Source organism: Haemorhous mexicanus, chromosome 26 (assembly GCF_027477595.1).
Source record: "Haemorhous mexicanus isolate bHaeMex1 chromosome 26, bHaeMex1.pri, whole genome shotgun sequence".
Taxonomy (NCBI): Eukaryota; Metazoa; Chordata; class Aves; order Passeriformes; family Fringillidae; genus Haemorhous; species Haemorhous mexicanus.
The window spans coordinates 208,324-229,022 of record NC_082366.1 but is presented as its reverse complement, the minus strand read 5'-3'; the positions used below and the strand labels follow the sequence as shown (position 1 = coordinate 229,022).

At 55.0% G+C, this 20,699-nt stretch overlaps 1 protein-coding gene and 13 non-coding genes across 14 annotated transcripts; 9 read left to right on the top strand and 5 right to left on the bottom strand.

Moving 5' to 3' along the window:
• The first annotated feature begins 3,352 nt into the window (after positions 1 to 3,352).
• Positions 3,353 to 4,791, top strand: LOC132338546 (beta-keratin-related protein-like). Its single transcript, XM_059868245.1, has 2 exons — positions 3,353 to 3,425; positions 4,058 to 4,791. The coding sequence occupies exon 2, from the start codon at positions 4,078 to 4,080 to the stop codon at positions 4,363 to 4,365; it is 288 nt and encodes a 95-aa protein (XP_059724228.1). The 5' UTR covers positions 3,353 to 3,425; positions 4,058 to 4,077; the 3' UTR covers positions 4,366 to 4,791.
• Positions 4,792 to 9,054: 4,263 nt separating this feature from the next.
• TRNAA-UGC (transfer RNA alanine (anticodon UGC)) lies at positions 9,055 to 9,126 on the top strand. Its single transcript has one exon. It is a non-coding gene; the product is annotated as a tRNA-Ala (tRNA).
• Positions 9,127 to 9,683: 557 nt separating this feature from the next.
• TRNAA-CGC (transfer RNA alanine (anticodon CGC)) lies at positions 9,684 to 9,755 on the top strand. Its single transcript has one exon. It is a non-coding gene; the product is annotated as a tRNA-Ala (tRNA).
• A 2,024-nt stretch (positions 9,756 to 11,779) lies between these two features.
• On the top strand, positions 11,780 to 11,851 carry TRNAP-AGG (transfer RNA proline (anticodon AGG)). Its single transcript has one exon. It is a non-coding gene; the product is annotated as a tRNA-Pro (tRNA).
• A 315-nt stretch (positions 11,852 to 12,166) lies between these two features.
• TRNAA-UGC (transfer RNA alanine (anticodon UGC)) lies at positions 12,167 to 12,238 on the bottom strand. Its single transcript has one exon. It is a non-coding gene; the product is annotated as a tRNA-Ala (tRNA).
• Positions 12,239 to 12,448: 210 nt separating this feature from the next.
• Positions 12,449 to 12,520, bottom strand: TRNAP-CGG (transfer RNA proline (anticodon CGG)). The gene has a single exon. It is a non-coding gene; the product is annotated as a tRNA-Pro (tRNA).
• Positions 12,521 to 13,682: 1,162 nt separating this feature from the next.
• Positions 13,683 to 13,754, top strand: TRNAA-CGC (transfer RNA alanine (anticodon CGC)). Its single transcript has one exon. It is a non-coding gene; the product is annotated as a tRNA-Ala (tRNA).
• A 508-nt stretch (positions 13,755 to 14,262) lies between these two features.
• On the bottom strand, positions 14,263 to 14,344 carry TRNAS-UGA (transfer RNA serine (anticodon UGA)). Its single transcript has one exon. It is a non-coding gene; the product is annotated as a tRNA-Ser (tRNA).
• Positions 14,345 to 16,058: 1,714 nt separating this feature from the next.
• TRNAP-AGG (transfer RNA proline (anticodon AGG)) lies at positions 16,059 to 16,130 on the top strand. The gene has a single exon. It is a non-coding gene; the product is annotated as a tRNA-Pro (tRNA).
• A 369-nt stretch (positions 16,131 to 16,499) lies between these two features.
• On the top strand, positions 16,500 to 16,571 carry TRNAA-UGC (transfer RNA alanine (anticodon UGC)). The gene has a single exon. It is a non-coding gene; the product is annotated as a tRNA-Ala (tRNA).
• Positions 16,572 to 16,886: 315 nt separating this feature from the next.
• TRNAP-AGG (transfer RNA proline (anticodon AGG)) lies at positions 16,887 to 16,958 on the bottom strand. Its single transcript has one exon. It is a non-coding gene; the product is annotated as a tRNA-Pro (tRNA).
• Positions 16,959 to 20,095: 3,137 nt separating this feature from the next.
• On the bottom strand, positions 20,096 to 20,177 carry TRNAS-GCU (transfer RNA serine (anticodon GCU)). The gene has a single exon. It is a non-coding gene; the product is annotated as a tRNA-Ser (tRNA).
• A 134-nt stretch (positions 20,178 to 20,311) lies between these two features.
• Positions 20,312 to 20,384, top strand: TRNAM-CAU (transfer RNA methionine (anticodon CAU)). Its single transcript has one exon. It is a non-coding gene; the product is annotated as a tRNA-Met (tRNA).
• Positions 20,385 to 20,597: 213 nt separating this feature from the next.
• Positions 20,598 to 20,679, top strand: TRNAS-GCU (transfer RNA serine (anticodon GCU)). The gene has a single exon. It is a non-coding gene; the product is annotated as a tRNA-Ser (tRNA).
• The last annotated feature ends 20 nt before the right edge of the window (positions 20,680 to 20,699 follow it).

The following is a 20,699-nucleotide window of genomic DNA, read 5'->3' as shown; positions in this document are numbered from 1 at the left end:
GCAATGCCATGGCTTCAAGACAAGATAAGGATGCTCAAGCTTAGCTGCCCGTACCTTTTTGACCTTCACTGTGGCTACATTTCATTCCCATGCCTTGGGGAGATGTCTCTGAGGACCAGTGAGAAGCTGCTTCCCTCCATCAGTGTCTCCTGAGCCAGAAAGCATGACCAGGCTGGGGGGAAATGCTCGCCCCATCCCATTCCACTGCCATGAGATGCTGTGGTGCTTGGCCAGGTCTGCCGCCCTAGGAAGGGGGGATGTGCCTGCCTGGACAGCCAGGTACCCTGCAAGGGATCTATGCGAGATTTCCTGGGAAAATGCATGAGTTTGGGTCCAGCCCTGCAGAGAGACCAACTTGCGTTTGGAGAGGATGAAATGGGCTGGGGTGGTGGGTGCAGAGGTGTAGCAGTACATGGCAGGGGGATTGCTGTCACAGGATGGGACCTGGGACTTGCAGGGCACAGGCAGCCAGGAGAGGATCCCCACTGAGTCCCTTGGGACACCCTTCAACCCTGCCCTGGCACACACATGTCCCTGTCCTGGTGAGCAGTGACGAGTCCTCCTGAAGGGAATGTGCCACTATCAGTGGTGCTGTGGGGCATCAGCCCACCCAGGGACCTGAAAATTACAGGGATCCTTTCGACAGCATGGAACTGGATCATCTGCAGCCTCAGGACAGCGCCTGGCAGTCGGAGCCTGGCTCTCCCCAGTGGCACCCACTGGGCTCCTTGGGCTGCACAGAGTGGCCCTGGAGCACCCCGAGTCTGCTTTGGCAAGGACACAGGCAGCCAGAATGCTCTGTGCCTGGGTCTGGCTGCATCAAGATTCTGCCTTCTGGCACTGGGGTGTCCCACTCATCCATCAGCCATCTGGGAGTGGTCCCTGACTGTCCTGCTGCCAGGAGGCAAGCCCTGGGTGAGCACCCTGCATGCAGACATTCATTGGAGATGGGATGCTTAGGTCTGTTGCTGCTCCAAGATGTGCTCCTGCCTTTGGCTTTCAGGAGAAATTTTAGGACGGGGCAAGCTCCTGCCCTCCAGCCAGTCTCAGACACATCCAGCCCTTGGGTCATTGGAAATCAAAATGCAAAGTGCTACTGGGACTCGTGATAGGAAGGGAAAGACATGTATTATTGATCCTGGGCCATGTTTTTTGTGTCCTTACTTGCAGGAAGGGGCAGGGCTGAGGTGGCCACACATCCTGGATCCATGCAGAAGTTAAGAAAATGAATCCGACATGTTTTGTTTGGTGACATTTTCTCAGGTTTCAGGTTCATCCAGAGAAAGTCACATCTCAAGCAGAAAGTGCTCATTCCCTGAAATTAATACATATTGGAAAATTCAGTCTTTGTTTATCTCCCAAATATCTGCCCTTTCCCCATCTGCTTTCCTTTTTAAAAATTCAATCACTACACAGATCTGATTATTTTAACTTCCTAACATGTGCCTTTTGTTTCCCCTGCTGTCTTTTCTAGAAAAAGAACTTGTTTCAGTCCACAGATCTGCTCACATTTGACAACATTTCCCCTCTGAGTGCCGCATTGCATTTATCCCAAGCATCACTGCATCTATGGATATTATTCTCGAATGTGATGGTCCAATGTGAGCAGAACTTCAAGTGCTTAAACTGGGTTTCAAAACTGAAACACACAGTGAGGCTGCAGTTCTGAATATCCCACCCTGTGCCTGGAAGCCTGGAAGGGAGTCACCCAGGAAGGGTTGTTGTTTTCCTGAGAAAATGGGAGTGCACACAGACACAGAACAAAAAACCAAACAAACCAGATTGGTAGAAGAAGGGTTTAATACTCAAGCTGTGGGCCCAAGGTGCACTTGTGGCATCAATTTATTATTCAAGAGTGGAGCAAAAAGCAGCACAGTAAAGCTAAAACTGAAACCTCATCTTTTCCTGCTTGCCAAGTCACCATTTAGGAGGTTATGAATGATGAGCCCACAGTGTCCTCCCTTACTCCAGGAGCTGCCAGGTTGCTTCTCCCTGAAGTCTGTGTCCTCTGCTGAACCTCAAAAAACCTGATTCCCTTTTTCCCCTTCCAGAATGATGTTAAAAAATAGCTGAGTTTGGCCTCAGAACCTTGGAAAGGCTTTGTTGCCCTGACAGGCAGGCAGAGAAGAGTCACTAGGGACCATTCAGTGCGATCCATTGTGGCCAAGTCATCTCAAGAACTCAAATGACCCCCCCAAACCCCAAGGCACATCTTTAACAGGATGCTTACAACCCCACACACACATAGTACACGTCTCCCAGTTCTGTCACAGTTTATTCCAGGGCAGGAGATGTTTGTGCTGTCAGTTGAGTTCTGCTGGTGTGAAATGAAAAGCCTGTTTCAGACTTTCCTTGCCTCTAGAGCTCATGATGGCTCATCATGGTCCTGCTTGGGACCACATCAGCAATTCCCTCTCTCCACTGTGAGACTGATTCATGTTTAAGTGCAGGTTGAGATGTTTGGGATGTTTAGTAGCTAACAGGCTTCCAGCAGAGCGATCCCAGATCCCCGGTGTCACACCAGAGCCTGTAATTACTGTAATTAACCCTGTCTTGACTATGTCACCCCACCACAAGGAAGGACACCTGTGACCTTCTGGCTCACTGCTACCACCCTATCCAAAGAGTGGGATGGAAGGGCTCTTGGAAGTCAGTTCCCTGCACAAAATCAGCCAGTTTAGGTATGTGTCATCTGTGGGGCTGGACTTCAGAGCCCATGATCACTTTGCTTTTAACATCTGATGTGCCTTCCAAGCACGACTTATACCCCAGGTGTGAGGAATAATAACAAAACAAACAAACAAACAAACAACAACACCCAAAAAAAAAGCCACCAAAAAAAAAAAAAGGAAAATCCTATAAGTGCATCCAAACCCATAACAAATTGCTCATGCTGGGCTAGGTCAGGTCCCTGTGTCCACATCGCTCATATCCTCACTCCTGCAGCCCCTCAGCTTTCCTGGCCTCCATGAGATTCTTGGCACAGGATTTCACTCCAAATGGATGTTCCTTACATTCAGTTTGCATCCTTGATCTCACCCCAGGTGCATCAGGGAGCTGAATTGGTTGTGCTGAGAGATAGGTGGGGATACATCTGCTCTAAATTCTGCTGAAACACTCTCCTGCCTGCTGGCATAAAGACCTAAAATGTCTCTTGGCCTTAGGAAGGAAGGTAATTAATGCTTGTTGCCCGAATAATTTCAATCTTACTCAGTATTACATGGAAGCAAAACATGAGAGATGAAAGAGGGAACTGTTTAATCAGTCGGGGGAGCTTTCCAGGAGAAAACTGCTGGTTGTTGGGGATTTTCAGGCTGAAGGCACACACCCACTCCCCTGGGGGGCTGGGCCACCCTATAAAACTGTGGGGACAGTGCTTAGCCCCACCACCTGCTCCAGCTGCCATCACTGCCACCTCCATTTGGGTAAGTTGAGACAGGCTCCATCCCCTTCCCCACCCCTCCATCTTCCCTTCCAGCTGCACAGGACATCGGGGAAGGGTGTATTTCTGCCCTAAAATGAATAGCGTAAGGGGTTGCAGGATGCAGGGCTTACAGGGTCTGCAACCACATAATCAGTTGCATCCTACATGATTTTCCTTGCTGAAGCAGAGAAACAAATTAGAACGTTGCAGGGATCAATGTGTCCCTGTTTATGGACAGGCATCAAATGTCCCTTATATTTTGGGGTGGGATGGTTCAGTTCATGTTGTGTTGATTTAAGTGGGTTTTGCTTCAACCACATGCATCTTGTGACCACTTTGCTTGCCAAAGGCTCCCTGTCAGCTCAGAGGAGGAGTGGGTCTGCTCTGTGGTCCCAGGACCTGGTGCCTCCAACTTTCCCAGACCAACCTGCAGCTCAAACAAAACTCCCCTCGTTCTCCTGAGTAGTTTATGGGGCAAGGTGGGGGGAAGCTTTCTTTTGATGTTTCTAAACCATCCAAACTCACCCTCTAGCTTGCTCTCCCATGCCTCTTATTATGGGAGGCATTGTGTGAGGGCTCAGCAAGGACAGACTGGCCTCTGCCTTGTTTTTACATCCCAGCTCTGGCTTTCAGGTGCACATCCTTGCCAAGCCATGTCCTGCTACGACCTGTGCCTGCCCTCCTCCTGCGGTCCCCGGCCCCTGGCCACCAGCTGCAACCAGCCCTGCTTCCGCCGCTGTGGGGACTCGGCCGCCTTCATCCAGCCGCCCACGGTCATGGTCACGCTGCCCGGGCCCATCCTCAGCTCCTTCCCACAGAGCACCACGGTGGGCTCCACGGCGTCGGCAGTGGTCGGGAGCTACCTGCGCTGCTGTGGCATCCCTGTGGGCTCCCGGGGGCTGGGCAAGGCAGGACTGCTGTGCCTGGGCACTGGGCTGTAGGGTGTCCCCAGCGGGCTCCTCCTCCTGAACGTGCCAGCGGTGTGGTCAGGAAAGGAAAGTAAAGCACACGACCAAGTCTGGGGGAGAGGACTAAGGAGATGCCCCTGGGTTTCCCAGCAGTTGCCCCAGGAGGATGGTAGCCATGCGAGCTCATCACTCCAGACCATGCCTCTGTACATGTTTATCTCACTAAGTCTTTATAGTTCCATGTTCTACACGGCATTTGCTGCTGGCTGGGCAATAAATGCTTCTAGCAGGCTGTAGATGGCAGATGATAATCATGGGGTGGTGGGGCGAGGAGACACCCCTTGTAGGGATCAGCTTGTCCCAAAGTGGGGTTTATCTATTTCTTTACTGAGCACTGGGAACGCACTTGTACTCTGAACTGGTTCACTCTCCTTCTCATTAAAGACTTGCCACATCATAGCCTGAGTCTTCTGTTGTTCCTTGTTCAGGAGCCTGGAGGGATCACCTCCTCTGCAGGCAGCTTGTTGCTGCTGGGGAGGTTTGGTTTTTACATGAAATGGGGGTTTCTGCTACCCAGCTCTTCCCTGCACTGACAGATGTGTGTGGTTTGCTGGGACCAGTCCCGAGGCAACTTTCTTATCCTGGAAACCTCTCCTCCTGCCCCATGGCAAGCACCTGCTCAGGGAGGAATTCCTGCAGGAGCACGCTTTATTGCCTGTTCCCTCAAGGAGCTGGGAATGTGAAGGTTGGACATTTCAAAATGGCATTTACCCTGCATTTTGAAGCTATATTTTGTGGGGCTGAGCTCAGGAGGTGGGCATGGAGTCAGGGAAAAAAAGGTAGAAGTGGGATTTTTGGAAGATGGGCTTCTTTGGATGGGCATTCTGTGCCAAGCTCACATAGTGTTTAATGGGTGACAGTGAAGAGTGAAAAAGAAGAGACAATAATTACTTGATGGAGAAGGGACACTGAAGTCTCTGGAAGATGCAATGAATTGAGTAAAGCCTCTTTTTAAGATGCCATGGATCATCAGACAGAACCTTTTCAGCTGATGAAAGAAGGAATAGGAATATTTGCATAAAGTTTGTGAGTGTTTATAATGAGGGATTATGCTGAGCTTAAAAGCCTATTGGTCATCAAAAGCCTTTGACCAAGCTTAACTGGTTTTATTGCCCAGGAGACCTTTGATGAGGTGCTCCTATTTGGAGAAAATTTGCATGGCAATTTCTCAGCAGCCAGTGCACCAGGAGAAGGGAGGTGTTCTTCTTCCAAGGACTGCTCAGATATTTTTATCCCAGCTCTGGCAATTGTCTGCAGAGATAGGATGCAAAATTTTGAATTAAAAAATTACAAAAAGCTTTGAAATTCCAGCAGAAGTTTTGTTGGGAAGCTGTGGGTCTCTGGGCCTTGTGCAGCTGACTTCCTCAAGCCTGCTGCACCGACCAGTCCAGGAGGGAGCAGGTGGACAAAATAATGAGATTTTTATGTAGCGTTTCACTGAATGACTTCACTGGAGAGGTTACACAGATTTTAATTTGTTTTTTTTCTGAAAATTCAATGTCTACAAAAATCTACACAGCTCCTTGATTTGACCTGAAAATTATGGTTGTCTTAGTGCAGACAGGTGGGGAAATGAAGACCTCGGTGCCTATCAACGCTGCCTATCCTGAGGGTCAGGGGACTGTCTCCCATGGGAGCCATGACTCCAGCTGAGAGCTGTGCCTCCTTGATTTCCAGCTCAAGAGCAGTCCTGAATTCACCATATTTCCCCCCCCAGGCCAGCCCTTGCCCCAGGCAGGACCCCCCAGACCTGCTGATCAGGCCCTAAATACAGGTTTCTGTAGAGGCAGTGCAGCCAAAGGCTCCAGTGAGAAACACAGAGCCACGTAACAAGATGGGGATGAAAAATATTGCCCAGCAGGTGGAGGCACATAGAGGGAAATAGCTGGGTCCTGGGATTTGGTCCCAGCATTGCCTACCTATAACATTCAAAAGCAGCAGAAGCATTTTTGAGAAGAGCCTGGAGTATGGCCCAGGTGCCACCCTCTGGCCGTGCCTGTTGAAGTTTATGTCTCCCACTTCCCATCTTCTTTCGCTGCTATCTGCTATCTTTTGCTGCTATCACCTCTTTGCCCGCTTCCCATCTTCTCTCAGCTGCTTCATGATCTTGGAGGAAACCTGCTCCCTGTGGTCATTCAGTATCCTCAGATTCCTGAAGAACAGGTACCTTCCCACTCTGGGGGTAAATGAGGTGGGAAGGAGAGGGTAAGTCATGGTTTGAGGAGGAACAAGCACAGAGAGCTGTTGTGGAAAAGGGGAGATTGCCTTGAACAGCAAGCAAGTGGGACCATTCGTAATGGAGACTTTGCCTGTGGAGGGTTAGGCTGGATTAGGAAAAGATTCTTCCCCCAGACGGTGGTGGGGCACTGAACAGACTCCCCAGGGAATGGGCACAGCCCCAAGGCTGCCAGAGATCCAGGAGCATTTGGACAACCCTTTCAGGCACAGGGTGGGATGGTTGGGGTGTCTGTGCAGAGCCAGGAGTTGGACTTTGATGATCCTTATCAATCCCTTCCAATTCAGGATATTCTATGATACTATGGAAGTCCCAGGCAGCATGGTGCTGGTGGTAGGGGCTGGGATTGGTGGTGGCTGGATTATTGGTGGGTCAACGCAGCACATCAATCTGCAGCTTCTCTGCACATCCAGGTGAGAAGACAAAAATTGTGGTGCATCACAGCAGTGGGAGAGGATGAAAAGACAGATCCACCACCTGTGCCTTTACTGGGATGCCAAAGGTGTATTCCAGACAGGCACTGGGGCACTGGTCTGAGGGCAATGCTGGGAGGGTGAGCTGCATCAACAGGCAAGAACACTTTGGGATACACCTGGAGCCAGCCAGGTGAGAGACAGAGCCCCTGGAGCTGGGAAGCTGCAGGCATGGCAAGCAGAGAGATAGGACTTGTCCCATCCAGTCCCTTGATGTGTCCAAGGCCAGGCTGGGTGGAGCTTGGAGCAACCTTCCAGATTGAGGAAGGAGAAAGAAAGTGGCTGCATGGCCAGGATAACAGGGAGGAGAGGGCACCACTGAGGAGATCCCACCCCAGACATCCATGGATCACGCACAGGGCAGGGACTCATGGTGCCCTCCCTGCCATACCTGGGGAGCCAGACAGGCAGTGGCTCTGCCAAGGGCTCCAGTTCTTCCCCAGGGCTGGAGATCCCATAAAAAAGGAAAATAACAGCCTGGCCACATGTGTGAGTCAAGGGGGAAGAAGCAGACAAATTAAAAGGCACAGGCATGCTGGTCTGGTCCTCCTGGTGCTCCCTGTGGTAATGGGGCTCACAAGACTTGAGTCCTGCAGCCCTGTTGGCTCCACCAGCACTGTGTCACCCTGAGCCACATCACCAGCAGACATTGCTCCTGGCTGTCCTACAGCCTCCTCTACTCTGAGTTTTTGCTGTGGAGAACAGCCCTCAGGGAAAGACTAGGATGAGCACAATGAAAGTGGAACCCAGATCCCAACAGTTTGCAGGGTCATGGGAGGGAATCTAAGTCTTAAACTCAAGAATTGTTTGATAAAACATTCCAGGGCTGTTAATTCACATTTGCTGAGAGGTGTCTGCGTACCTCCCAAAGAGGAGAAGAGTGATGTAGTTATTGCTGTGCGGGGTAGCTGCTGTCAGCACTGGTTATGTGGGGTTGAAGGACTTGTGTCTGTTGGGGGCGAGGGGGGGGGGGGGTTACAAGACCTGGAAATCATGGGTGCAGTGTTTCCCTTTCCTGCTCTCCTCCACCCCTCTGTGATATGAAAGGCTGTGGCTGAACCAACCTCGCAGTTTCCCTCAGTCAGCTCAGGGGGTTTGGGTGGGGGGAATATCTCTGCTCTGGCACAGCCATGTGTTACAATCGGCATCGGAGGCTCACTGCAGTCTGCAAATCATCTCTTTGCACTGTTCTTCCTATGTGAAGGGGGGTCCCCAGCAGCTGGGGCTCCTGCAGCAGCTCATCTTCCCACCCCAGTGTCACCGACATGTTTTAGGAAAAATCCTTTCCTTAGGATTTTTCCCTCCTGAGAAGCTGAGAGGCCTCAGGAACAAACTGTAAACAATTCTTATCTGCTGCTGTGGAATGCAACAGGGGGAATCTGTGATTGGACTCATCTGGTTGTTTGGAATTAACGCCCAATCACAGTTCACCTGTCCAGACTGTCTCGGTGAGAGACAAGCCTTTGTTATTCCTTCCTTTCCTATTCTTAGCTTAGCCTTCTGATGAAATCTTTTCTCTCTGTTCTTTTAGTATAGTTTTAATATATTTTCTATCATAAAATAATAAACCTAGCTTGCTGATACATGGAGTCAACTTTCTCATCTCTTCCTTCATCCTGGGACCCTTGTGGACAATACTACACCCCAGCACAGCTACAGGCAACTCAGCCCTCAGGAACTATGTCCTAGAAAATTCCCCATGTCCTGCCCTGGAACTGTGCCCCCATGGCACCCATAGGAGCACCAGCACCCTGCTGACTCCCATGGGAGCCGGGATAAAAGAGCAGTTACCCAGCACTCAGCTCTTGTCCCTCAGGAGCCACACCAAAGCCAGTCTGGGATCTCTGGGGCTGTGACATAGATTGGAACAGGGCTGGTCCCACATCCTAGCTTGGCAAATTCCTGCAGGCAGTATGGATCTTCAAGGGTTGGCAGGAAAAGGCCCTAGGACTAGGGGGTGTAGCTCAGTGGAAGAGCACTTGCTTTGCATGCAAGAGGCCCTGGGATCAACCCCCAGCATCTCTGTGCCCTTTTGCCTCCCTGAACTCCTCCCTGCTGGATGCAGGGCTGCCAGAATCCCCTCAAAAGGCCCTGGGGTTGCCTCCTGACATGGCTGCCCTGGAAATTCCTCCTCAAGGCTGTGGCTGTGCTGGGGAAAAGCACAGCATCAGCTGTACCCCAAAATAGAAACTGTAGGGCTGGGGAGGCAAAAGGAGTGCAGCACTCCAGATTGTTGGTGTAGGGATAGGTGTCTTGCACTTTTGCAAGAGATCCTGAGTTCGACTCCTGGACAAACCCTCCTTTGGATACAACCCTTCCTTTTTGGGGGAAACCCCTTCTTTGGATAAAGCCCTGGCTTTGGAGACAAGCCTTTGTTAGGACAGCTCGTCCTTTGGGACTGCACCCCTGCTGCTCTTTGCTGACCAGGTGTAGGATGATCAGCCCTTGCATTCCCCAGCTCCCGGCAGACAGCACCCCGTGGGGTGGCTGTAGCACCTCCCATTTGGTTAACATAACTTTTAGCACATAAAGTCAACCTCTGTAGTAGCAGAAGATAGTGCTCTTCGAAGCAGTTAGATAGAGGGGATGTAGCTCAGTGGGAGAGCGCTTGCTTCGCATGTAAGAGGTCCTGGGTTCAATCCCCAGCATCTCCAAGGTAGGGTTCCTTTTTGTTGTTTCTCCCTCACTTCCTCTACGAGGCGGCGATGACAAACTCCTTTTACATCAGGTTTCCCGAAAGGCGATTCCCTGCACCACGGCTGTGCCGCCCACCCAGGGCCGAAATGGCAGCACGGACCCCATGCTCTGCCATCCCCACTGGCCTGACAGCTCCTTCCCCACTCAGGAGACGACTAATCCCGATGATAGCTGGGCTGTGTCAGGCCCCCGTCTCCCCTGTGCAAGGCCGCGTCGCCCCACGCATGCCCGGAATCCAGCGACGACTGCCCAAAAAATAGGCAGGCGCGTCCAGGATTTGAACCTGGGATCTCTCGCACACATAAGGCACACGTAAGCGACAATTATACCCCTAGACCAACGAGCCAACCTTCGGAGAAATGCTGCCCCCCCCCCCCCCCCCCCCCGTGCAGCGGGACACCCACAGACTTCCCTGCCTCCCAGCAAAACGGAGCGTGTCAAAGCCATCGGAACCGCCGCGCCATGGGCCTCGGGGCTCTGATGGTCAAGGGGTGAAGGCGCCGCACTCGAAATTCGATAGGGATTCCCTGCGCAGGCGCCAATCCTGCTCACTGCCATGGGTTTTACCCAACTCCCTGATACCCGCGCTGTGATTATTGGGATGCCCTCGCTGGGGTCCCCGGTAGAAGCTGATATGAGAAGGTCATTGGCATCCAGCGCAGCCCCACTCCTCTCTCGGGAGCATCTAAATGCCCCAGGCAGTTGTTGTGATGCCCCAGGGCACTTACACACCCGGGATTCTCCAGGTTTTGCAGACCCGGGAGAAGTGAGAAAAAAGACACTGAGGGGAGTGGCATGGGGAGGTGGAACAGTTTCCCGTCTTGCTGAGTGGATGCCCCCCTACCACCCTGTCCCACATCTCTGGGAGAGCAGTGCACCCCACCTCAATGGTCCAGCTCCCAGTAGAGGTTTTGGGCGCCACTAGCCCTCCTTCTCAAGTGCTCCTCGCAGCAGCGATGTACACCTATGGAGACTTCACGAGACTCCTGGGGGAGGAAAACAAAGTGCTCCAGTACCCTACAGCCTCCAGGCAGGGTAGGGAAAGAGCCTTGGGCATTTCTACACAGGCTGGGGGTGCCAGGAGGCAGCGCCAGGCCTTTCCTAGGGAACTCTGGCAGCCCTGCATCCAGCAGAGAGGGGTCTGGGGAGGCAAAAGGACATGGAGATGCTGGGGGTGGATTTCAAGGCCTCTTGCATGCAAAGCAAGTGCTCTCCCACTGAGCTACACCATCTGTGCAAGAGCAGGGAGTGGGCCCCGGGATGCCCATGCTGGAGTGGGGAAACCTTGGTTTGGGGTCCCTTCCTGGACTCATCACCTTGAGCTGCTTTAGGGATCCAGACATCAGAGAGTTTGCCAGGGGAAACCGGCAGTTGCGCCAGGGAGGAAACTATGTGGTGACTGGGAGGAGTGGAGTGGGCAAGAAGACAGGTGGGGCTCTCATTGGATCATCTGGAGCAGCGCAATGAGGCAGCCAGGGCTCTGTGTGCCTCACACATTCTGGGAGCCGGGAGGTGCCTCTTGCTGTGGCCATGAGATATCAGGTCCGGCATCTCCCACCCCCAGCCCCTCCTTTCTCCCCCAAAGAGCCTCACAGGCCCTTGCAGCAGTTGGAATGGCCGGTGCTTTTAGTGGCACCTTTTGCTGTGGGGCATGGTGCAAAGGCGATGTCCTGTGAGCGGTGTTTGTCCTCAGTGTCAGCAATGGCCGTGTCCGTGTGCCAGGGCTGTTGGTGCATGGGGTCCTGCGGCGGCGGGGGCAGGGGGTAAGGGGGGAGTGCAGCGAGCAGCGTGGGAAGTGTGAGCCGGTGGCGTGTGTGAGGTGTGGAAGGGCTGTAAAGGGTTGTGCGGGTGCGGGTGCGTGGTGTCCCTGTGCGGGCAGGGCCCCGTGTGGCAGCGTGAAGGGCTCCATTTTGCCTGGCAGCGGGGAAGTGTGCCGGGTGTGCCGGGCCCCCTGGGGCATGCAAGACAGCTTGGGCACCCTGGCTCGTTGGTCTAGGGGTATGATTCTCGCTTAGGGTGCGAGAGGTCCCGGGTTCAAATCCCGGACGAGCCCTTCTTTTTACACTTCCAGCGCCCCCCTACCACCCGGCTGGACCCCCGGCACCGGTGGTCACCCCAAGAGACGCCGTGAGCCCCGTGGGGAAGGGACTCTGGCTGCCTCCAGCAGCCAGCACCTACACTCCACACTCTACAGCACCTGGGCAAGGAGGGACATCTCGCCAGGCATTTCCTTGCTGCCTGCCTTGGGCTGCCAGGAGGCAATGCCAGTTCACACGTGCCCACAGGCAACCGCAGGGATTTCCTGTGGGCCATCTGGGGAGTCTCCGGGGGCCCTGGGTGCGGAGGGGTGTGGAGAGGCAAAAGGATATGGAGATGCTGGGGGTTGATCCCAGGGCCTCTTGCATGCAAAGCAAGCGCTCTCCCGCTGAGCTACATCCCCCTGTGCAATAGCAGGGGGAGTTGGCCCAGTCCCCTCACCCCACGGCTCCAAATCCGACTGTCCCAGGCTGCGCTCCATTCTTCCCACTCCAGCATTCCTTCTGGTTTAAGTACGTGCCCACCCAAAACACTGAGCCCGTCGCTGATCTGCTCCCTGAATCCCCTCCCCCTGGCTCCACCACATCCCACTGCGTGTAGGTGCCCAGAAAAAGGGCTCGTCCGGGAGTTGAACCCGGGACCTCTCGCACCCGAAGCGAGAATCATACCCCTAGACCAACGAGCCAAGTGGATGTAGGTAGCCGGAAATCCCTCTTTTACTTCAACTATACAGAACTGCCTGGTGCGAGACGGGACCTATGACAGTTCTGTTTGTCCGTACTGGATGGTCACCATGGAGAGGTCACCCTTGCCCTTCCCTGACTGTGGGGATGTCACCTGTGACTATGTAGCAGGTTGCTCTGGAATTCCGGAGACTGGAATGGAGGAAACAACTCAAACAATGCTCTATTTCCCAAACAATCAGTGTTAAACGAAGAAAATAGGTCACACTGCTTTTGGTGTTGAATAAAGCTGAAACCAGCCTGACTCATCAACCTCAAATTTAAATATCCTGATAGTGAGATGAAGATATAGTAGATCTGGTAAAATATCTGGATAAAGGAAAAAACAAGTAATATTATTGATAACTTTACAAAAACTGTTGAGCTGGTACAGCTGGTCTGGACATATCTGGCTCACAGTCCATGCTTTTATAGTATAAAAGTCCCAGATTTGAATGGCAGGATTTTCTGACAGATCCTTTCTTGAAGTGTATGTGTGGAGATTCCCCCTTGGGGTGGAGACACTCCTCAAGGTTACTCCTCAAGGCTGAGCCCAAGCGATTTACTCCCTGTCATTGGCTGATCTGGGTGAAAAACACCAGTCTTTACTTGATAATTTGTTTTGACAGCTTTAATATATTTGCTTTAATATAATTGTTTCAATATTCCTTCACAGTGCACTATACTGTAATAGTTGCTATAGCACCTATATTGTGTAGTAAATAATTCTGATTAAGATTTTTTTGTCTAATCATCATAATAAATAATATGTAAGTATTAATTTTAATATTGTGTAAGTATTAAATTTACTATTTATTTTTAATCCTGCAGGATAAAGCTGTATAAAGTTTCTACTACACCTATACAATATTTTAGAGATAAATCACTGCAAAATCTGGAGCTAAGGTTGGATCCAGGCACACCCAAGCTCCTCTCTGAAAAGTTTAGAAATCCAGTGGCTCCTCTCTGCACCTCATAATTCAATGGGAGTTTCTAAACTTCGTGTGAAGCTCCCACTCTGCCCAGCACACCACGGCTACGGGTTGCACCTGCCTGGTTTTAAAATGGGGCCACAAGGAGGAGAGAGGTCAGGAAAACCCCCAGGAAAAGGGGGGCACTAAAGTGGGGGATGTAGCTCAGTGGGAGAGCGCTTGCTTCGCATGTAAGAGGCCCTGGGTTCAACCCCCAGCATCTCCAGGCTTTTTTTTTCCCTCCTCAAATCCACCTCCTCCACGGGCCAGTGATGATAAACTCCCATCTACCTCTGGAAGGGCTCCCCAAAGGTGAGGGATGCACCATGGCAGAGCTTTCCCCGGAGGCTGCAGTGGCAGCATGACCCCCACTGCCCTGTCAGCTCCTTCCCAACCCAGGAGGGAACGAGCCCTGGCCATCGCTGAGCTATGCCTGTGCCCATGGGCACTGGGCAACACTGTGCTCCTGGCAGTGATGGGACCATCCCATCGCAGGGGTCACCCAACTAAGGAGTCTGCCTGTGCCCTCTGTGCTGGGCAGTGCCCTCCCCGCCGTTGCCCTGACACTGCAGAGGCCTTGTCTGGCCACAGGTGCCCAAAAGGAGAGGTCGTGCAGGAGCTGAACCTACAATCCCACCCAATGCAAGAGCACTGCCCCTTCCCTGTCTACTGCTCTCCAGGGATCAAAATTCTGAGCATCTCTCTCTCCCACCCCATCCATGGGTAAAACCTCTCGCTGTGAGCAGGATTCGAACCTGCGCAGGGAACCCCTATTGGATTTCAAGTCCAACGCCTTTACCCCTCGGCCATCACAGCCTCTGGCTCCTCCCTGCAGCTGATGATACTGAGGGACACCCCACTTTGCCTCAGGGTATGCCATCCCTCAGTCTGGTGTGGGGCTCTGCTCAACACCTGGAGGTTGGGAAAAAGGAACATGCAGGAATATTTACTGATGGCTGGAAAAAATTTAGGTGCCTTGGCCATGAGACAGGCAGCACAGGGAAACATCCTCCAAGGATGCCCAGAGATACAGCAGCTGTCGTAGGGGAAAAAAAATGGAGGTTGATCCCAGGGCTTCTTGCATGCAAAGCAAGCACTCTCCCACTGAGCTACATCCCCCTTGTGCAAGGCAGGGAGATGGCCTGGCTAAGTCCCCTCATCCCTGGGGCACATCCCTCGGGGCCAGCCTCGGGGCATCTATCCTGTCCATCCAGCCAGGAAGGAGCACTCAGCCCTCTGTGACAGAGCCCTGGTTATGCTGCAGTCCCATGTGCCAGCCAAAGAAGTTAGGTGCCCAAAAGGTGGGCTCATCAAGGAGCTGAACCCAGATCCTCTCACACCTTAAGTGAGAATCACACCCCAGATCTGTGCCCCCCAATTCTGGGAGTTGAGGATGGTGCCTAATGTTGCCTTTTGCCCCTTGGCACAGCCTGGAACAAGGAAATCATCTTACGGTGCCCAGGGGGTGGGGCTGGCATTTAGAGGTGTTCATGGTGCAAAACTTCCCTGGATCCAGTGGCCACAGAGGCAGGTGGACCACAAAGATAGTGGAGACTCTTGGGCATCACCCTGCCCTTGCACAGGGGCTTGTACCTCAGTGGGAGAGCGCTTGCTTTGCATGGAGGAGGACTTGGGATCAACCCCTAGCATCTCCATTTTCTTTTGCCTCTCCAGACCCCTCCCTGTTGGTTGTGGGGCTGGCAGACCCCCCTACAGCCACCCCCTCCCAAAAGCACTGTTGCTGCCTAAGGGCATGGCAGGCCTAGGAGTGCAGGGGACAGCAGTGGTGCACAGCGGGTGCCACAGCCCATGCGAACCCCTCGAGCTGCCCCACTCATCCTGCCCAGCCCCAAGCTGCAGTGACAGGAGGGGAACAATAGGAAGACCCCAGAGGGCTCTGCTGCTCCAGAGAAAAACAGGACAGGCTCTGACCAAAACGACAATTCCTCTGGGAGTGAGATCCACGTCTCCTCATACTTTAAGGTGGAAACACACCCCAAACCTGCATTGTTGGGCACCTTGGCACCACTGCCCTGGGCTTGCGTGGGTGCCAGCTAGCCCGTTGGAAAAAAAAGGTAACCCCATCACCGGGAGGACTTCCCCTGGCCCCAGACTGAGTGGTCCATGACTCACTGCCCTACGATGCTAAATATTCCTTGATAGCAGAAGAAGGTTAAGAGTCCGTGTATACCACGAGGGTCGACTCCCATCAACGCAGGTAAAACCCATGGAACTTGCGCAGGGAGCCGCTATTGGATTTCGAGTGCAGCGCCTTCACCCCTGGGCCATCGCAGCGGCGGCGGCGCGGCGGGGGAAGGGCAGCGCGGGCGGCGGAGGCGGCGGAGCGCTGTGGCGGGCAGCGGGTCGGGGTGCGGAGGTGCGGGTGTGCGGGCCGTGTGGGGGTGCGATGTGCGCGGCGCTGCGGGCGCGGTGTCCTGGCGGGGCTGCGGGCGCGGGGCGGGTCCGTGTGCGGGCGGGGTGAGCGAGAGCGGGACACAAGTGGGGGGGGGGGCAGAGCGGGGCGCAGCCTGGCTCGTTGGTCTAGGGGTATGATTCTCGCTTAGGGTGCGAGAGGTCCCGGGTTCAACTCCCGGACGAGCCCTCCTCTTTTTTGGGCATCCACTGCTCACCCTCACCTCATCCCAATACACTCACTGCAAACACACTGCCCTCGCATTCGCACTCCCCCTCGCCACCTCTGCCCCGCCCGACACTGCAGCCGCCCGACACGCTCCTGCCACGCTTACACTCTGCCCCTTACCTGCCCTCCGCGCCTGCAAAATTACCTCCCTGCTCTGCCCCGCACTTACTCGTCATGCTCCAACCCCCTCACCAGCCCAAGGACACCTAAGGCCCCCGCACTGCCTGCAAACACCTGAACCCCCTTTCCTCAGCTTGGGCGGCAGGGCGAGGCAGCAGACACAGGGATTTGTTCGGACGCAGGAGAACGCCAGGCCAGGTGCTGCGGCAGGGGGATGTAGCTCAGCGGGAGAGCGCTTGCTTTGCATGCAAGAGGCCCTGGGATCAACCCCCAGCATCTCCATGTCCTTTTGCCTCTCCACACCCCTCCGCACCCAGGGCCCCCGGAGACTCCCCAGATGGCCCACAGGAAATCCCTGCGGTTGCCTGCGGGCACGTGTGAACTGGCATTGCCTCCTGGCAGCCCAAGGCAGGCAGCAAGGAAATGCCTGGCGAGATGTCCCTCCTTGCCCAGGTGCTGTAGAGTGTGGAGTGTAGGTGCTGGCTGCTGGAGGCAGCCAGAGTCCCTTCCCCACGGGGCTCACGGCGTCTCTTGGGGTGACCACCGGTGCCGGGGGTCCAGCCGGGTGGTAGGGGGGCGCTGGAAGTGTAAAAAGAAGGGCTCGTCCGGGATTTGAACCCGGGACCTCTCGCACCCTAAGCGAGAATCATACCCCTAGACCAACGAGCCAGGGTGCCCAAGCTGTCTTGCATGCCCCAGGGGGCCCGGCACACCCGGCACACTTCCCCGCTGCCAGGCAAAATGGAGCCCTTCACGCTGCCACACGGGGCCCTGCCCGCACAGGGACACCACGCACCCGCACCCGCACAACCCTTTACAGCCCTTCCACACCTCACACACGCCACCGGCTCACACTTCCCACGCTGCTCGCTGCACTCCCCCCTTACCCCCTGCCCCCGCCGCCGCAGGACCCCATGCACCAACAGCCCTGGCACACGGACACGGCCATTGCTGACACTGAGGACAAACACCGCTCACAGGACATCGCCTTTGCACCATGCCCCACAGCAAAAGGTGCCACTAAAAGCACCGGCCATTCCAACTGCTGCAAGGGCCTGTGAGGCTCTTTGGGGGAGAAAGGAGGGGCTGGGGGTGGGAGATGCCGGACCTGATATCTCATGGCCACAGCAAGAGGCACCTCCCGGCTCCCAGAATGTGTGAGGCCACACAGAGCCCTGGCTGCCCCTGAACCCCCAACAGGGTCTGGGAGATGTAGAGTGGGAAACAGCAGGGGGCACCCTGGCTCATTGGTCCAGGGGTGTGATTCTTGCTGTGGATTTAAGAGGTCCTGGGTTGATCTCCCAGACAACTTACTTTTGGCCACCCACCATGTCCAGTGCTGAGGGTGTCCCTTGCTGGCTGGGCACATTCCTGTGGGAAAGATGGACTCCAAAGGACTGATGGTAAAATGCTGCTGGGGGAAGAGAGATGTAGCTCAGATCAACTCCTAAGCACTCTCCATATCCTTGTGCCTTCTCAACGACCTCTCTGCTGGTTGTGAGGCTGCTAGAGCTCTCCACAAAAGGCCTGGTGCTGTGTCCTGGCATCCCAAGGTTGTATAAAAATCTTGTGGCTCTTTCCCTACCGTGCCTGGAGGCTGCAGAGCATGGGAGGCATTTTTTTAACTTCCCCACGGGGCTCAGGATGTCTCTTGGGGTGAAAATCCATGCTGGGGGGTCCAGCTCAGAAGGAGGAGGGTAGTGCATGCCAAGTAGGCAGATTCATGCAACAGCTCAATTCAGGACCACTTCCACGCTAAAAAACACACCCAGACCAATGAGGCGGGGTACACAGTTCTTTCAAGGATGTGGGAGAGGGTTATGAGGAGTCAGGATCTTCAGGATGCTCCACGTCCAGTATCCAAATCGTGAATACCGTCCGAGGTAGAAAAGGTAGGGCTTGGGGCGGTGTGGCTGTTCCTGACGCTCCCGGTGTCACCTCCTCCCCCGACTCCCAACGGAGGTATCAGGGAGTTGGGTAAAACCCATGGCAGTGAGCAGTATTGGAACTTGCGCAGGGAGCCGCTATTGGATTTCGAGTGCAGCGCCTTCACCCCTGGGCCATCGCAGCGGCGGCGGCGCGGCGGGGGAAGGGCAGCGCGGGCGGCGGAGGCGGCGGAGCGCTGTGGCGGGCAGCGGGTCGGGGTGCGGAGGTGCGGGTGTGCGGGCCGTGTGGGGGTGCGATGTGCGCGGCGCTGCGGGCGCGGTGTCCTGGCGGGGCTGCGGGCGCGGGGCGGGTCCGTGTGCGGGCGGGGTGAGCGAGAGCGGGACGCAAGTTGGGGGGGGGGGGGGGGGGGGGCAGAGCGGGGCGCAGCCTGGCTCGTTGGTCTAGGGGTATGATTCTTGCTTAGGGTGCGAAAGGTCCCGGGTTCAAATCTCGGACGAGCCCTCCTCCTTTTCGGGCATCATCACCTTCTACCCGCCTAGCCGGGGCAGAGCCCGACGGGACCCGACCATCGACTTTTATCCCTCAGGTACACGCGTAGGGCTTTGAATTTAGCGTGGCACACAGAGCGTCACACGGGGTTGTGCCCTGTCCCTGGAGTCCCAACCCATTGATCCTGCAGAGTGACCCTATTTTTGAGCTGGCAGCGAGATGGGCCTGGCATGGTCTGTGGCCATAGGGCACCCCCGGCAGTGGGGCAGGTGGGGGCTCTAGCTCAGCTGGTCAAAATGCCTGTCTAGTAAACACGAGATCCTGGATCCAACTTCCAATGGCGCCTGGGAGTCTGGTTTTCCTCTCTGGCACAAGCTGGGGATACTGCTGGGGCTTCCCCGCTGCCCCTGTTTGGCCCTCAATGATGACGCTGACTCAGAGCAGATTGGGTGCACGTTTTTACTGAAAGCTTATTTCAGGGTCCCCCGCTGGACATAGAAATTCACCAAGGTGTCCCTCCCACCCAGGACCTGCTCCTGCCCTGTGATGCTTGCAAGCCCCAAAGCAGCAGGCAGGATCTGTCTCCCTCGGCATGGCTGCCCAGCCCACAGCCCACCCTCCAGGTTCCTACACTTGGCAGGGCTGGCTGGAGGGACCTGGCAGCATCTCAGGTACCTTCCCAGGATGCTCACATATGTCCAATGGCCAGGATGAGCCATAGGAGAGGGCTAATCCCCGCTGGGTGAGGAGAAGGGAGCTGTTTGGATCCCTCTCCAGGTAAGTCACCCACAGCCATACCTAGCATCCTGGTAACAGTGGGGGCTCGGGGTGGTGTGGGGCCAGGGCACCTTCCTCTACCCCTCTGGGCTTCCACCACATGCAGGATCAGATTTGCACTTTGCCTTTTGCCTTCTTTGCTGCTTTTTTTCCCTGTTACAATGAACCGGCATAATTACCAACCACCGTGATGGGAAAAATCCTCCTATACCTTCTCTGTCTGCTCTCCCCGCAGTACCCAGGGCATCCATCCACGGTTTCACACTTCCTTCGTCCCAGTTTACTTCTCTATTATATTCTACGTTTCAGAAGGTCATCACCTGACTGCTCAACAGCCACTTTCGGCAGTAATCGCTCTTGTAACGATTTCTAAGTGCTTTCTTCTCCATGCGTCTTGAATAAGAGACTGCCCGCCCCTCTACATGAGGACCTTGGCTGGCACTTTAGACATTACGTGAATGTCTTCTGCCGTCCCCTTCCCAAAATCTCCAGGACACGGGTGACTTTTGATCCTGGAGTAGATGCAGATGCCAGTGTAGCCCAGGCACTAGCTAGTAGCATTTCCCCTCCAGCTCCCGCCGAGTTCCCCGTGTCCCGCAAGAACCCGAGCCCACTCCGAAGGTCCCCAGTCACCCCCCGCAGCAGCAAAACCTCGACGAAGGTGGGATTCGAACCCACGCGTGCAAAGCACAATGGATTAGCAGTCCATCGCCTTAACCACTCGGCCACCTCGTCCCGCTGCGAAGTATGATCGCCCCCTGCCGATCTGGCGTGGCCGCCACAGCCTCTCCCTGCCCTGACCCAGGGCCTGTCCAGGCCCCGTCGCCTGCTCACCTGCCGGATGGCAGACGCCATCATCCCCCTCCAGCGCCCTCTTAGCGCAGTAGGCAGCGCGTCAGTCTCATAATCTGAAGGTCCTGAGTTCGAGCCTCAGAGAGGGCAGTTTTTTTGGGGTCTTCTTTTCTTTCCCCGTGACCACCCGAGGTGGCTCCGCAGTGCGCCCGGCCCGGACACTACTGACGCCTTCGCCCGGCCCCCGCGGTAGGCGGCTCCCACGGGGTCGGGCCGTCAAGGGCGCGGGGCGGCCGGAGGCGTGGGACGGGCGGTTCCCATGGGGCGGGCGGCATGGGGGAAAGCACAGGCAATCCAGGGCAGGACGGGGTGGCCGAGTGGTTAAGGCGATGGACTGCTAATCCATTGTGCTTTGCACGCGTGGGTTCGAATCCCACCTTCGTCGAGGTTTTACTACTGCTCTGG